General features: G+C 37.0%; 1 protein-coding gene across 7 annotated transcripts in view; it reads right to left on the bottom strand.

Annotated features, from left to right (window-relative positions):
- Positions 1-3,285: 3,285 nt before the first annotated feature.
- ELMO1 (engulfment and cell motility 1) overlaps positions 3,286-17,461 on the bottom strand; it is a 568,419-nt gene continuing 554,243 nt past the window's right edge. For all 7 annotated transcript variants that reach the window (XM_077491651.1, XM_077491655.1, XM_077491653.1 and 4 more), the window contains 3 exons: positions 15,924-16,006; positions 11,913-11,990; positions 3,286-5,029 (listed from right to left, as the gene is read on the bottom strand). In XM_077491651.1, coding sequence (XP_077347777.1) covers positions 4,829-5,029; positions 11,913-11,990; positions 15,924-16,006 — 362 coding nt within the window. In that variant the 3' untranslated portion in view covers positions 3,286-4,828. The remainder of the gene's footprint in view (positions 5,030-11,912; positions 11,991-15,923; positions 16,007-17,461) is intronic.

Here is a 17,461-nt window from a genome sequence, read left to right as displayed (position 1 = left end):
CACTCACAGCATGTCACAGTCCCTGACCTTTAGACCAGTCCCTCTCCTTCACCCACTACTGTGTATGGCATTGTCCCTGATTAATAGGGACAGTCCCTGTTTTATAAACCAGCCCCTCTGTCCTTTAATTGTCTTCTGTCCCTCTACCAAGTGTAACTATCATAGTTCGAATCCACTTTGGTAAGCAGTCCCTGATGTATAGAGAAGGTCCATAGACAGTCCATTAAAGAAACAGTCCTTATTATCCACTTGCTCTCCAAAAGATTTACCCCTCCTTAATGACCAGGCCATTTTTTGCAAAAAGTCACTGCGTTATTTTAACTACTATTTTAACTGCAACGCTGTAACCAAATAAAAATAAAAGATGTCCCTTTTATTCCCACAAATAGAACTTTCTTTTGGTGCTATTTGATCACCTCTGCGGCTTTTATTTTTTGTAAAATAAACAAAAAAAGAGCGACAATTTTGAAAAAGAAAAATTTTTTTTTAAACTTTCTGCTATAAAACATCCAATAAAAAAATTGAAAAAATCTAATTTCTTCAAAGTGACACATAATGGACTACTATGCGATGCAATGTGATGCGATGCGATGCATAGTAGTCCATTATGCTTTACCTTTGCAGGGAATGAAAGAGGAAGTAACACTCATCAGGGTTTACTTCCTCTTTAATGAGATTGTATATGTGATGACAATCAAATGTAATTTTAAAATGTGTGTGAGTGTATATGTATTCTATTGACTGATCTACCAAATGTCCCCCCCGAGTCTGTATTTGATGGGCACTGGTGAGGCGGCATTGGTGAAGCGATATTGATGGGCGCTGATGAGGCGGCATTGATGGGCACTGGTGAAGCTGCATTGATGGACACTGGTGAAGCTGCATTGATGGGTGCTGGTGAGACTGCATTCATAAGCGCTGGTTAACAAGCATTGATGGGCGCTGGTGAAGCGGCATTGATAGCCGCTGGTGAGTCTGTATTTCATGGGCACTGATGAGTCTGTATTTGATGGGTGCTGGTGAAGCGACATTGATAGCCACTGGTGAGTCTGTATGTGATGGGTGCTGGTGAAGTGGCATTGATGGGCGCTGGGGGAGCGGCATTGATAGCCGCTGGTGAGTCTGTATTTGATGGGCACTGGTGAAGCGACATTGATGGGTGCTGGTGAGTCTGTATTTGATGGGCGCTGGTGAAGCGACATTAATGGGTGCTGGTGAGTCTGTATTTGATGGGCACTGGTGAAGCGGCATTGATAGCCGCTGGTGAGTCTGTATTTGATGGGTGCTGGTGAGTCTGTATTTGATGGGCGCTGGTAAAGTGGCATTGATGGGCGCCGGTGAGTCTGTATTTGATGGGTGCTGGTGAGGCTGTATTTGATAGGCACAAGTGAGATAACATTTGATGGGCAGAGGTGAGGCTGCATTTAAAGGGCACTGGTGAAAACGTTTACAAATAAAAATCTGCTATTTTATCGTTTATCGTTTTGAATTATTTGATCTGAAAGCTGGTTTGGGGGCAAAACTGTAAAATTTCCACAATTAGCTGGTCTAGCAAAGTGTCGCATGCAAAATAGTAGTGGTCATTAAAAAGGTGGGGTGTACATGGGAAGGGCAAAGGGGGTGGAGTCAGGGGTGGGGCCAAGGGGGGCGGCAAAATGAGGTTTCGCCTAGGGTGTCAAAAATCCTTGCACCAGCCCTGTACACACATAATTAAATATCTGCATAAAATATTGAATGAATAACTTAATTTGATACATAAGTATGTAATTCATAAATAATCCAAAAAATAGATAGCACATGATACATATATAAAAGCCCAAAATTTGATAGCACATGATTGAAATATAATCAAATACATAATGCAAGAATAGAATCCAGCATACTTCAAAGTCCCGCTTTCTTGTTCTCCTTTGTGATGTTATGTCAACTTCCTGTTTTGTTCAATAAAAGTGGGCTGACATGCCCTAAAATATAATTTGGATTAGCGCAACTCATTGGAAAAAGCCTCTGCCACAAGAGTATAATCTCCCAATACCCCCCAATATGGAGAGGCGGGGGATGACGTCACAATCTCTGCCAATGAGGAAGCTTTGCATTTATTTGGGGAATACAAAGCTTCCTGTGAACTTTTTTAAAAGGGCATTAAAAGTGGAGATCAGCTTTAAGATTTTTATGGGCAGGAATAAGCATACATATGCAGTCAATTGGTTGAGGCTTTTCTAACTTAACAAATCGAATAGTAGATAAGGGAACTGAAGAGCACTGATATGTAGAGAAATCAAGGTACAGCATCACAATGGTGATAGGTTTAGATAAAGTATAGCACTGTTAAGAAATTATGGAACATACACTTTGTACCAACCGTTAAACCCCTTTCACACTGGGGCGTTTTCCAGGCGTTTTTCATGCGCTTTAGCGTTAAAAAAAGCGCCTGAAAGAAGCCGCAACTGCAATCCCAATGTAAAAGCCTGAGTGCTTTCACACCAAGATTCCTTTCACACTGGGGCGTTTTTCAGGTGCTTTAGCGTTAAAAAAAGCGCATGAAAGAAGCTGCAACTGCAATCCCAATGTAAAAGCCCGAGTGCTTTCACACTGAGGCGCTGTGCTGGCAGGGCGTCAAAAAAAGTCCTGAAAGCAGCTTCTTTGCAGCGCTTTTGGAGCGGTGAATACAACGCTCCTAAAGCGCCCCTTCCCATTGAAATCAATGGTAAGTGCCTGTAAAACGCCTGAAAAATGCTATTGGCAGCAGCGTTTTGTGGGTGCTTTTAACCCTTTATTTGGCCACTAGCAGGGGTTAAAAACGCCCCAATAACGATTGAAAAACGCTGGTAAAGCGCTGCTAGTTTAAGCGGCGCTTTACAAGCATTTTTCGGGCGCTGACATTGTGAAAGGGCTCTTAAAGCACTTGGGCTTTCACATTGGGACTGCAGATGAGGCTTCTTTCAAGCGCTTTACAGGCACTTTTTTTTAACGCTAAAGCGCCGTAAAAAAGCCTGAAAAACGCCCCAGTGTGAAAGGGGTGTTAATGCTCCATCTTATTGGATTAATAACTTGTGTGACATACACTTTACTTTTATTGCATAGGTATTCTTTTGCATCAAGGTTGCTCATAAAAAAAAAAAAAAAATTGTTGTGTTACAGTGGCATGTGCAGCGCTCATTTATAACCACGCAGACCTTGATGTGTTTTCCCCAAACTAACAATCTCTCCTTTTTAACACCACATCATAACTGCACAAATATTTTTCACTGAAACCTTCAAAGTGACAGACCACACAACAGCGAGAACAGAAGAAAAGCACATACTGTTTATTATGAATATGTACAACTTTTCCACGTCACTGGATGAAATGTTCAGCATATATTAAATAAATAGAAAATCCATAAGGTAAACAATGGCAATGTGGCAATATATAAATTGCTAATTTTAGGAACAAACATGATTTTATTAAATTGCCTGTGAAATAGCTGGTTGCGCTATACCCTAAAGATGCAATAAGAATATATCTGTAAAATGATCGAACCACCATGTGCCACGTGTTATCTGGGTCAAGAAAACCTGGCAAAAGGGTAATAAGGGTTAGTAAACCATGCGATAGATTGATGTTATCATATGCATTATGTATTCACCGGCCATATACAGCAGATCTACCCGCTTCATAAAAAGTCCAAGTACTTTCACAAAACTGCCACAAACACACAAATTCTGCCCTACTTATATCTTTGTTCATGTTATCCTTGCTAAGCTCATCATTTTTGTGATATGTTGGTTTAGGGACATCACAGTGATTACCAGTACAGACTCTTCATATGTTTTGGTTGTTGCTTGATATTCAGGAACCTGAAATGGTCACCAGTATCTTCTCCTTTTTTTTCAAAACAGCTATTTAAAAAAAAAAAATACTCCTAACCCTGCTTGAGCCTGGCAATGCAAATGTTTCCTGCTTAAATAATCTTTATACATGCAAATGTGTTCTTATAGGATATGAGGAAAATAGGATAAAGGCCAAGAAGTGTTTTTTTTTTTAAGTAAATCGCAGACTTGGTAACAGATCACTTCACCTAAAAGATGTATAAGCACTACGCCTAATAAACGTAGACATTTCCAGTAAAACTCCCATCGCAGTGGTAGTTATCTGGGCTGTTACTATTTTTTTTATTTTTTATTTTTATTTTATAAATCACAATTCTGTTTTCTGTCTCTGGTCTCTTTTAAGTACTATGTGCTGTGAAACAAAGCCATCAAGTGGATATGTGTGCATTTACAATGGTATACAGATCAGCAGCACTCTCCGAATACCAAATTCTGAAAATACAAGTGCAAAAAAGTGTGTTTCATAATTCAGTGACTGTAGTAGTTTATGCTAAACCTGTCATTTGACTGGATCTAAAGAACCTTAACACTATTTCTATTTTAGAAGCATAAAGGAAAAGCAGAAAATGAGAAAATTCAATTCAAAGACTCAGAGTGGTCATCAGTAGCCTTCTTTTGTGCCTCTTAGTACAAGAAAAAGCAGCTTTGCCCATCAAGTCTATTCTCCTCCTTCATCCAGAAAATAAATCTAAGAGCACTAGTCTGTGGAAAATTCCTTGTTAACATGTCATTTAAAGCATGAAGAATATGGACATCTAGTTCCTGGTGTTTTCGAGGGCAAATGCCCATTGTAACTTACAACCAAGTTTACTTCTATGATATGCCTGAATTGGCCAAATACTGAACGTCTGAAATGAAAGGGTAGGGGAAGATGACCAGAAATAAAATAAAGTTTCCTCTTTTATATCTCCAGTTCTAATAATTCCAGTTAAAGAATGCATGTTTGCTGACGGTCTCAGTTGCAGTCGTAAACAAAATCGTAATTGCTAGGCTCCTTTGGAATTGGGGGAGGTGCATCAGGAATTTGTATGTTTTCCAGATCTAGAAGGCGTAGTTTTATTTCCATGCTAAGCAATGTGTCCATGTCAGTTCTTGTTTGATCACTGATCATTTCCTTTCCAAGTAAGGCATTAAGTCCATCTGTCCATATGCAGTACTGTGCAAAACGAAAATAAAAGCATGAGTGGTTATGATAATGATTTGCACATCTTCTTTCAAGTGACAATGATATATTTCATATATTTTGTCTGGCTTGATTTAAAAGATTAAAATAATTACCTGATATTTCAATTATAGGTGGAGTCTGGAAGTTTGTGCCTCTTTTCAAATTTGGAGTATGGGATTAGCTTGACCTTTTTTTTTTTCCCCATGTACTATGAGGCTACCATTGCTGACCTCTTTTTGGAAATATCAACTGCCTGGCCATGTCTATTAATTTTGGTCTAGCTTCAGTAGTTTATGGTTATTGAAATGACACAAGATTAGAAAGTCAAAGTGAAGTTATAACTTCTAATCTGCAATGCTGGTTCCTGATCAGCGACTCAGCATATGAAAGTCTATGGAACTGCATGGCAGCCATGCAACTAGCATTTTCAAAAAGAGAGGTAAGCAATGGCAGCCTACATATTCTTTTACTATGGATTTCCCTTAAAGCATAACTGTGAGGTGGCTAATAATATAAGATTTTGTACTTACTGTATAATATTGAGGTCCATTGAGGGATAAATTAATTTAGATACAGTTGGGTTATAATGTCACCTTCAGGTGGACACTTTTTCTTTATCTTCAAGGGAGGGACACAGGAATATGGATACAGTTGGGAAGATAGATAGCAGTCCAACTGAGGAGTGGACAATAACCACTGACAGGGCAGCAGAGTCTGTCTGCAACTTTGGTCACATGTGGGCTTTTGTTCTTCAGGTGATCGTAATGAAATTAAATGTCTCCTGCCTCACAAGGAAGGCTGCCAATGACTAAGAGGAGGTCACAAAGGATCAACCTAAATGCACAAGACCAGCACAGAGGAGGTCACAACCAGATGTGAATGACTCCACCCAAAGGAACACTTTGCCTGCCCGTGACATTTATACAGTAATAAGTGCATTTTTATAGCACTGATCACTGTATAATTGTCAATTGTCTCAAAAATGTCATAAGTGTCCATTACCGCCATTACCACAGATCACCGCCATTACTAGTAAAAAAAATAATAATAATGAAAATTTTATAAATCTATCCCCTATTTTGTAGACGCTATAACTTTTGTGCAAACCAATCAATATACGCTTATTGCGATTTTTTTTTTACCAAAAATATGTAAAAGAATACATGCCTAAATTGAGGAAAATAGGTTTGTTTTTTAAAAATTGGGATACTTATTATAGCAAAAAATAAAAGATATTGTTTTTTAAAAATTGTTGCTCTTTTGTTTATAGCACAAAAAATAAAAAACGCAGAGGTGATCAAATGCCACCAAAAGAAAGCTCTATTTGTGGGGAAAAAAGGACATCAATTTTGTTTGAGTACAAATTGTCAGTTAAAGAGACACAGTGCCGTATCACAAAAAATGGCCTGGTCATTGAGCAGCTAAATCCTCTGGGGCGGAAGTGTTTAAAAAACAACAGACACACAAAATGGTGTAGTAATCAGAAAAAAAACCACTGGGGCAACACCCCAGATCCTGGTGTAAGCCCAGCCATCCTTACTCACTAAGTGATTCTTCTGAGAAAGGGTCACATCTGGGGCTGTGCCACAGCTCTAGATCTGGAAAGCACCAACACAACCTACTCAGATCTAAAAAGTCCCACAATTCAGAGCCCAGTGCTGGAAGATCACATTTAAGGCTAGCAATAAAAAAAAAACTAATCCAAGTATAAAAGCCGGCAACATTTTTTTAAGACTTTACTCAGCAAGGCTGAGTAAAAAGTGTCCAACTTCCTAGGACACTAAAGTGTCAGTGTCCGTTTCCTCTGAGTGGCAGTATAACCAAACTGTATCCGAGTACTACTTCCCCATTGCTGTAATGTAAGCGGGCCATCAACATCACCAGACATAATGCAGGTTCAAACATTGGTGACACAAAAAGAGACGAAGAACTGCTTTGAGGGACCAGTCATCTCTACTGGAACTGGAGGGAAGGAAAACTAAATAGCCATAGATTAGGGTAAGTATTCCTTCCTGTTAAATCATCCCGGGGTGCTATGGTGCACATTTATTTTTGTGGCCAGCTTGGAGTTGGGCTTTATCGATACTAAAATGTCTGTGATTATTATTATAATACATGATTTAAATAGCGCCAACAGTTTGCACAGCGCTTTGCAACATGATGACATTTTTAGTTTAGACTGTGATGTTAAGGTCCTTATTTTAGAGGTACTGAGTTTTAAAATTAAACAATGCAAAAACGAATGCATTAATATTGCTCATTTAATCAACTTACTGACACATACATAATGAAATCTACGCCTGCCTGTATTTACTGTGTTCTGCATATGCAATCACTCCATTTTAAGCATGTCAAAGTGGCGTTTCAGCATTCTTATACCAGTTTGTATCCTTAAACCTCTGTTTTGACCTCTACTTAAATGCAGTTACCACCCTCTTAAGCTGTTGTATTAATTATACACTGCACCATTTCTTTCAATGTGCTGTGTATTACCATAGATATGTGCTGAAATCTAGCTTGCACACATTGAACACAGTAGGTGTCATATGTGTTTAACACATCTTTTGAATCGTATACCCAAAATAGCCATGCTGACCAATTTTGACTTGAATATTTAACCAGGACAATGCGTATTTCACATATTTTAGCTGAGATGGAGATTCATATGAGATATTTCAGAACACAGAACCCTGAGGAGGTACAGTACATTATGGAAGATGTTTGAATGAAAGGTCATGCACTGAAGCTGGAGACTGGTGTAGTCACAGGGGACTGAGAAAAATCACTTTACTGAAAGCTTAGTGAGTAAGTGAAATAACCCTTTGGCATAGAGGCGGAAGAATAATGTGATATATGATCTTTAAAAATGTTCATAATCCAATTATAGCATTGCTTTACTCATATTTTTGTTAGAAAGAACAGATAATTGGCAAATGTATATTTAACAGAAAAACATATATGAAACAAAGATGACATAAGAATACAGAAAGTCCATTGTACATCCGTGCACAAGTGTAACCATGTCATTCACAGGTATGAAGACACACTGCACACAAGAGGACACTGACATACTAAGAACATGTACGAAATATGCATGTGCATATGTGTGGCTGACCTAAAAAGAATGTATGTACTTTTTTTTTCCAAATAACAGTTTTATTGTTTGTATTTCAATTTATTGTATTTCAATATAATTGTATTTCAGAAGATACATGTATTCAAATGTATGTACTTTTTATATCTTTCGAGATATACTGTACATACAAAAGAGAGTGTGATGTGTATAAATAATATGTAAATCATTTTTTAAAGACTATACCTCTATAAGCAGTCTCTGCTTCCTATTTTGCAATGTTACATAATTGTTAATTACTGTTCCCTTTTCCAATGAAAGTTTAAAGTGGAATTAAACTCCACTTTTACTGTACCTACCAGTAAGCCCATAATAGTAAGACCTACAGGTTTTACTTGTAGGTATGGTGAATATCTCTAAGCCCTTGTACACACGGTCGGACATTCCGACAACAAAATCCGTAGGATTTAGTCCGACGGATTTTGTTCGAAACCGGTGTTGCATACACACGGTTGGATAAAGTTGTCGGAAAACCCGATCGTTCTGAACATGATGACGTTATTTCGTTACGAGGGGACTACGTTCAGGCTAGTAGCCAATAGCTTTGCTGTAGGAATTTGATCTGAGCATGCGTAGCACTTTGTCCGATCGGAATTCTCTACACACAATCGGACAAAGTCCGATCAGATCATGTTGTCGGAAAGTTTTATAGCCCAGCTCTAAAACTTTGTCCGTCGGCTATTCCGATGGAAACAGTCCGAAGGAGCCCACACACAGTCGGATTATCTGACAACACGGTCCGATCGGACATTTTCCGTCGGAATGTCCGACCGTGTTTACAAGGGCTTAAACTTGCACTGTTTAGAAGGTATTCACACAACATGCAGTTGGTGTGGTGCATACTAATACATTATGACTTAAATCTGCATTGCTATTTTTTTTTCTTTTAGCGGTTTACTACTGCTTTAAGGGCTCAGTCACATCAATGCATTTTAACACATTCACACTAAAGTGTGAAACATCACTGCATGCACATAGATTAGTCATTTAAAATGGTGCTAATTCACATCTGTGTGACGTGTTGACAAGTGTTGTTTTTATTTTATTTTTTGATACGTGAACACATTATAGGGTCTGTTGATAAAAATGGCAACACATGAAATGCATGCATGTTGATTAACACATAAAAACATATGAAAGCATTCATGAAAATACATGAATCCAACTGAAAGGGTAACTCCGCTTTTTATAACCAAGCTGATCTGGACTTGGTTAGATGGTGTGAAGGGCAGATGGAGACTTTGGGGTCTTTTAGACCTAAAAGAGTACATGTCATCTGCCCAATGCTATCACATAGGGGTTTATTAACCCCTTGTGATAGCAATCAAGTAAAAATAAAGAAACAAATAAAAGAAAAAAAGTTAAAAAAAACTAAAATAATAAAATATATATAAAAAATCGGTGACACTCTCGGTGCCCGCACACCTGCGTAAGCGCATAAGCAAGCCCAGGGTGTGCACGTATATGTAAACTGTGGTCGCACCACATGTGGGACATATCACCATGAACACCAGAGTGAGAATAATAGTTCTAGCTCAAGACCTTATTAACTTGAGACTGATTAGCTGTAAAGGTTTTTTTTAAAGCGCCACCTATAGTGATTATTGGGCACCCTAGTTTTTGTTGATATTACAGACGAACACAATTTTAGGACATGGCATGCTTGGTATCTATTTACTCGATGCAACCTCATCTTTTATATTTTAACCAAACATGGGTATTATATGGTGTGTTTTTGCACTAAAATGTATTTTATTATATATATTTTTTTAAATTTGAGTTTAATAAACAGCTGTGCAAAGTGACATAAAAATGTGCAACTATCACCTTTTTATTCTACAGGGCCTTTGCTTTCAGAAAAATAATGTTCTGAGGGTTTAAGTAATTTTATTTCCAGAAATTAAGATTTAAAAAAAAAAATTGCTCTGGAGCTAAACTGGTTAAGGTAAACACTGTAATTGTAAAAAAAATATGCGCTCACTATAAATATGCCACATTTCCCTTAAACAATAAAGCAGGTAAACTGAAGTGTGGGTTGACTATATTCACACAGTGAGTGATGTCTATTTTTTGTATTTCTCCTGCGCTAACCTATCTGAGGTTAGCGCAGGAGAAATACGAAAAAAAAAAAAAAAGAAACAAGAGCCAGGTGTTATTGAGTCTCTAGAACTCATATCCACTTCTGTCCAGATGTTGCAAGAACAGAGAAAACAAGGGAAAGAATATAAGACAGTATTTGGTGAATCTAACCACTCATATTTTCTTACAGTGGATAGGGCACCCTCAATGTGTGTAGACTGATTACTCATATGATAAAGCATTAGACATAGCTGCCTTCCAATCAATAACAAGTGTCTGAACCAGTGCTTTCTAAAAGCAGAATTCTGAAATGTTTCTAAGCGAATATTTCCTGCTGCAAGTAACGTTTGCTTATTATTTTAATAACATCCTGTTAATGTACTTTACTTTTTAAAATATTTTAATATCTATAACATTTAGAACTTGCTGATAATGGCTAAAGACTGTTTAAATAATAAGGTCTGATAGTTATCAATATAATGGATAGAAGTTTTTTTTTTTTTTTTTTACTTTTTACAGGAAACTATAGTATATTTTAGAATTTTTTTTTTTCGCTTTCTGTTGCTCGTTTTAATAACTGCATCTCATACACCGATTTGTAAAGGACCTCTAGTGGCCATTTGTATATCAGAGAATGTGATTATTACTGTTAAGCTTAGTTCACTTTATAAAGTGTTTGTTGTTTTTAATCAAGTCAGATCAGATCTAAAAACTTGCACTGAAAGAGCAGTGACACACAGTCATTGTGCAGCCCATTTGTGACTAGACAGAACCAGGTATGTAGTATTTTCAAAGGTGATCAGCAATGGCAACTCCATAATTCTTTCATGATAAGTTTTACTTTAACCCTTGTCCATATGTCACTGGTGCCTAAATCCCCACTCAAATGTAAGCATTACACATGCATGTGTTGGTTAACTTGACAATAATTCCATGGATAATTTGTATACTTAAATGATATATTTTTTTCAGACTTGCAAGACTGTTTTACTAAAATCCGAATCAGGATGAAGATAGAAAATAGATTGTGTAGCACGGCTCTCACAAAAATAATTTAGATAAATATTGGGACCATACCTAAAAGTAAGACCTGTAGGTCTTACTATTATGGGCTTACCGGTAGGTACAGTAAAAGTTCAAAAGTGGAGTTTAATTCCACTTTAAACTTGCATTGGAAAAAGGAACAGTAATTAACAATTATGTAACATTGCAAAGTAGGGAGCAAAGACTGCTTATAGAGCTAAAGTTATAAAGAGCCTAATCATTAATGATTATTTTTCAGGCAGACGTTTCACATTTGTTTATAAGAGTGCGTGTGTGTGTGTATATATATATATATATATATATATATATATATATATATATATATACACACACACAAGCTTGAGCTTTGTCGTGCACACCCTAATGCAATAGACTGCACACACCTATGGTGTGGGGCTTGCATCAATGGCATCAGTTTGAGACGCTTCTGTGAACATTCATTCAATGCAGGTGCATTTTGACCTGCAGTTCATCTTCTAACCTGCTTCAAGTAGGTTTTTGTATTCCTATAGACTTGTATGGAAATGCAAAAAAAAAAAAAAACCTGTTGACAGAGGCAATTACAAAGATGGTTGACAATAATACTCTCCACATAAAAAATCAAACCATTAAACTTACCTCATGTTTATCTGGAGCAATGAAATTTAGTTGGCAGTTGGATTCATACATGATTGAAAATGCTAGTTCGAGCACCTCCTAAACGATAAAACAGACAGCTGAGTATAAGTGTTAAACAGAGATGCGCTTGTGTAAGGCAATTTATGGAACATAGCATTCATGGTTAAGTAAAGATATTAATACAATTGTAGATGTTTTCAGAAATGCTAGATTTTTAGTTAGGAAGTTTTAATTGGGTAACTTGAAAATGTCTGGATCAATCCACAAATTCAACAGCGCCTTGAGGCGATTCAGTTCGCATTGTCCACTATACAAGTATTTCCTTCATTCATTCACAAAGTCAAGAAAATTTACAAACTAGGTTTACGTGGTTTGGCACACGACATGTACAAAGGCATTATCTTATATTAAAGTTCTCTATAAGATGTCACCTTTCTGCCTTTTGGTTTGTCCACTTTGGGGATAAACAGTGAAACAGTAAAATGACTCTAAACATCCATGTGTAAATTGTAAAATGTGCCAGTACTTGATGATAAAGATTTTCTCAATGGACAGCAAAACATGGCATTTCACAAGTTACAAATGAAACATGAAATGTGTATTTGATTGGTATTGTTGAAGCACTTTCCAAATAAATTGACAGCGATCCAATATCTACATTAAAGAAAACTTTTCATGACAGAAATATGTAATTGATCATTGCTCTTTTTTCCTTCCAGCTTTCGTTTGCTGCATGCTAATGCTCGATCTGAGCCACACCCAGACAACTAGAGGTTTTCAAAAAAAGCCCAATAAATGGCAGCCTACATATTTGTTTCATGACAGGTGTACTTAAAGGAGTATCCAGCCAAAATATAAAGGATTAGGTCATAATTTCATTAAAAAAAATAAAAATTAAAAGGTTCATAAACTCACAACAAGTTTCCCCCCCCCCCGCTTTTCTTACAGTAGCTTCCGCAATTACCATCATCTGCCGCCCTCCCCAGCTAGTGAAACTGTACAGACATTTCAAAACATAACTACACAGGCCTGGAGGTTATGTAAAATCATAATTCTTGCAATAATGAGTGGTCACTGGTCAGCATGACCAGGTGACCAATAGACATGTGTGATTCGTTTCGTACGAATCTCAAATTCGGGAGGATCCGAAATACGAATTGCCGTGCGTCCGAATTCTGTACGGAATACGAACTTTTGTTTACGAATTCCGGATTTCGGATCAGCGTTTTTTGCGGCGTTTTTTACCGCGGTTCGTATCGTTTTTTACCGCGTTTTCAGTCATTATGCTTATTATGACTTGCAGAAGACTTCTGTGATAGAAGTCAATGTAAGTTGCCTGAAGACATCAGTGAAAGACTTTCATCCTCTGGGCAGGCTGCCAAGAAAAGAACAAAATGATACAATGTTTCTTCTTCAATGGGCTGAACTCCGTGTGTAGAAGTTCTCAGTTTAACCAAAGACTAAATCTTTTTTGACACTCGTTGCTTACAAGTAAAAATCCAGTATTTTCTGCTAGAAAATCACTCAGAAGCCCCAAAAATTATATATATTTTTTAGCAGAGACCCTAGGGAATAAAATAGCGGTTGCAGGTGTCATTGCTGTATGTCACGCTGCTAATGTCAGTGCTTTCTAGAGGTCGACCGAAAAAAAAAGGGCTAACTTGCATTTGAAAGACCTCTGCGCAAATACCGCGTCACATAAAATATTGCAACAACTGCTATTTTATTCCCTAGGGTCTCTGCTAAAAAATATATATATATAATTTTTGGGGCTTCTGAGTGATTTTCTAGCAGAAAATACTGGATTTTTACTTGTAAGCAACAAGTGTCAAAAAAGATTTAGTCTTTAAATGGTTAAACTGAGAACTTCTACACAGGGAGTTCAGCCCATTGAAGAAGAAACATTGTATCATTTTGTTCTTTTCTTGGCAGACTGCCCAGAGAGGATGAAAGTCCTTCACTGATGTCTTCAGGCAACTTACATTGACTTCTATCACAGAAGTCTTCTGCAAGTCATAATAAGCATAATGAGCAATGTTTTTGCCTTTAAATTCATGGTAAAGAACGTTCGTACGAAAATTCATATTTCGTACGAAACAGAACGGAATTTCAGGAACGAAATACGAATTAATTTTATTACGAATCGAAACGGAACAGAACGAAACAAATTTTTTGAAGGCGCTCATGTCTAGTGACCAATGGGAATCTTATTTTAATGCCAACCCAGAAGAAAAAAGCCTCAGGAGAGATTCTCATTGGTCAGCGTTTGGCATGCCCATGCTAACCAATGGACGCATAACATTGAGAACATTATGATGCAATATAGTCTCTGGGCTGCGTTGTGAAGCTTTGAAATATCAAGACTAATACAGAGGCTGGAGTGGGTGGCAATAAATTGTGATCATGGCGGCTGGGGACTGAAGGGGCTGGGAAAGCTGATGTGGGTAGTTCACCTTTTCAATTTATGTGAAAAAGTGTCTGCGTAACCTTTAGAGATTTCTCATTACATTTTGTACTGGTGACAAGTTGTCATTAGTACAGGGAAAATGTTCTCAATGAAACATCGTACAGCAGTAAAAACCCCTTCCCAGTTGTATTCAAAACTACAAAAAGAAATTTGTCTGCAGTTTTAAAGAATTCCTCAGCTAATTTCAATTAAATGACAATTCTGTTTATGTACATGCACCCTACCCCTAAAGCCTAGTACACACAATCAGAAAATCGCATTAAAAGTACCACTTTTAAAGCAATCATATGATAATCTGATCATTCGTACACAGCTTACGAGAGCAGATCCCGGACAGGTTGTGCAAAATTATCCGATTGGACAAGCACAAAACCTTTTGTCGTACGATGCCAGATCGGACGGTTTTCATTTAATCAGAACAGTTTTAGTCCAAAAATACAATACAGTTCATCACTTCCGAATTTTTTTTTTCTTTTGTATGAGAATTTTTTTAACTTTAGTAACCTCTTCATTTTTGATATGGAGACTTGTATGCAAAAAAAAAAAAAGAAAAAAAAAGGACAATCATTTGTCCAATAATCTCATAGTGTGTACCAAGCTTAAGCCAGGCCCACTCATTTCAAAAGCAGTGAAAAATGTCTTAACCCAGTGAAAGTTAAAATTTACTCTTTAAAACCCTAACCCTAATATCTAACTTGTTATTTTTTCAAGGGAATAGTGTGATGACTTTACAAAGGTATTAATGTCAGTTCTTGGCACTATGCTAAAAACATGGATAAAGGTGACCTGCAGTTTTTCCAGTCTCTAAGATGACTGTATTAACTGAGTTAAGAACTGAGAAAAGGATTTCATTGGAGCAGTGGTAAAGACTTCAGTGTATAGCAAATAAAGCACATGGTAAAAATTCAAATCATAACTCATGCAAACAGCATTGCAAGGGAGCCGAGGTGTACAAGTTCAGATAAAAAAGAATGGCTACATAAAAGATCGTATTATTATGTTTAGCAGGTTCTATGAGAAATTCAAGCTACTGTAAAACTGTTCGTACATCTATAATTTACACTGATGCAAGCTCAAGAAAAAAAGGCAGAAAAATAATTCTCATCATGTTCTTCATCATGTTCTTCTGAAAGAACAACGGCTATTACCACAATAGTCCTTGCCAATTAAAAAAACACCCTTAATTTGACAAAACACATAGAAAAATCAAAACAATAAAAAAAAAAAAATGCTTTAATCTACTCAACTGTCATTGATATGTTCTTGTTAATTAATATGCAAAGTAATTGTTTATACTTTCCTCAGGCTTAGAAATATTCTTTACATTAGTACTAGGAATTCTGACACACGAGGAGCCTACCGTGTAATTATACTACTATGACGGCTTCAAGGCATCCATAGATGTCATCTATTAAATACAGACTTAGTTAACAAAGTGAAAAAAAAATGTGCCACTTCAAAGAAATGTGGAGCTCTGGTGAAGCATGACAGGAAAAAAGCAATATATTGAATATTGCAGGATACATGCGTTTGGGAGGGCTCACCTTGTTTTGTTTGAGAGCACCTTTCTCCTTCATGTGCGGACAGTCCTTTCCAGTTAGTATTGCTTTAATATCAGCCACTGGCACTATGAAGGGGGGAAAAAAAAAGCATAAAAGTTGTTAGAACAGTACATAGATACATCCACTGTGGGAATTGAAGTTAAATAAATACAATTAACAAATATATATATATATATATATATATATATATATATATATATATATATATATATATATATATATATATATTTGTTTAAAATACATGAATGGAACTGTTTAACCTGCCACAGAATTTATAATCCTGTGCAGGCAGATTTATAATCCTGATACATTTAGTAGATGGCAAATCCAAGGTATGTGCTGCCCTCAGATCTTTCTGCATGCTACAATCCAGTTAAGAAATACATGGTACTGTTAAATTTTATAACAATGTTATGAATGGCATAACAATGCCAATGCTGTTTGAGAAACAGGGATTCAAATTTTGATTCACAATACAAAGTTTATTCGGCCCTTCACAAGATCTTTCTGCAAATCTCCTCCCTGTGCTGGAGACGTCTTAGCCAGGATGGTACATATGCACATCTTATGGACCTGCTCAGTTCTGCAACCATTTTGGACTTGGGTTTGGAACCTGACCTACAAACTCACTGATGTTCAACTGGGTGATGACCTAGTAGCTCACCTGCTACACCTGGCTCTCAAGTGCCCTCCAGGCAGTACACATGCCCTCTCACTATCCAATTGCTTACACAGCCAAGGCCTATATATCACTGTTCTGGCAACAAATGACAGCACCACCTTTGGGAGTTTGGCTTTGAAAAATTCAGGAAATATGCTCCATTGATGAAATACTGGCATCCTTTAACCATACAGAAGAACAATACTGCAAAACTTTGTTCTACTGGTTCGACTATACTTTTTCAGCAGATTGTGCTGCTGGCATAGCCTGTTGAGCTCCAAATTGGTTTAGGAAGCCTTCTGAACCACAGGTGTTGAAGGCTAGCCACTACCTGGTTGTTCTATGTGTGGGGCACCCAGTGGCGCACTGTAATGGGAACCTTGGGACACCCCAGTTCCCTAAAATCCCTTTCGCCATTTTTCTTTATTTTTTTGTAATTCCAGGCATTTCTTTATCTTTGGTATTTAATGTAAGCCTATGCTGGTCATTGTTATGTGCACCTACTCTATAGACTTAGTGCCACTTGCCAGGCGCTTTTATCTTTTTGTCATCTATGTAGGCTGAAAAACCTTAAGACTGGCCATACATTTTACAATTTTCTTATTAGATTTCCTTTAGATTTATCTTTACTATGCCTGCCTGATTGAATACAAATTGAAAGTTTTAGGTTTGACCCCATATTATGTGGTTTTGCTAAATCTAAAAGGAAAATTGTACAAGAAAATCGTATAATGTATGACCAGTCTAAATAAAGAATTAAAAAAAATCATAACAAACTTTATTGAATAAAAGGAACAGTCTTTATCCCCTCAAATGTTTTGTTAGGTAATAAAGACTATTCATTACTTAAACAGGGTTT

This window comes from Lithobates pipiens, unplaced genomic scaffold, assembly GCF_037356315.1.
Source record: "Lithobates pipiens isolate NorthernLeopardFrog02 unplaced genomic scaffold, aLitPip1_a1.2 Scaffold_19, whole genome shotgun sequence".
Classification (NCBI taxonomy): Eukaryota; Metazoa; Chordata; class Amphibia; order Anura; family Ranidae; genus Lithobates; species Lithobates pipiens.
The sequence above is the reverse complement of the archived record's forward strand: the minus strand, read 5'-3'. Positions and strand labels throughout refer to the sequence as shown.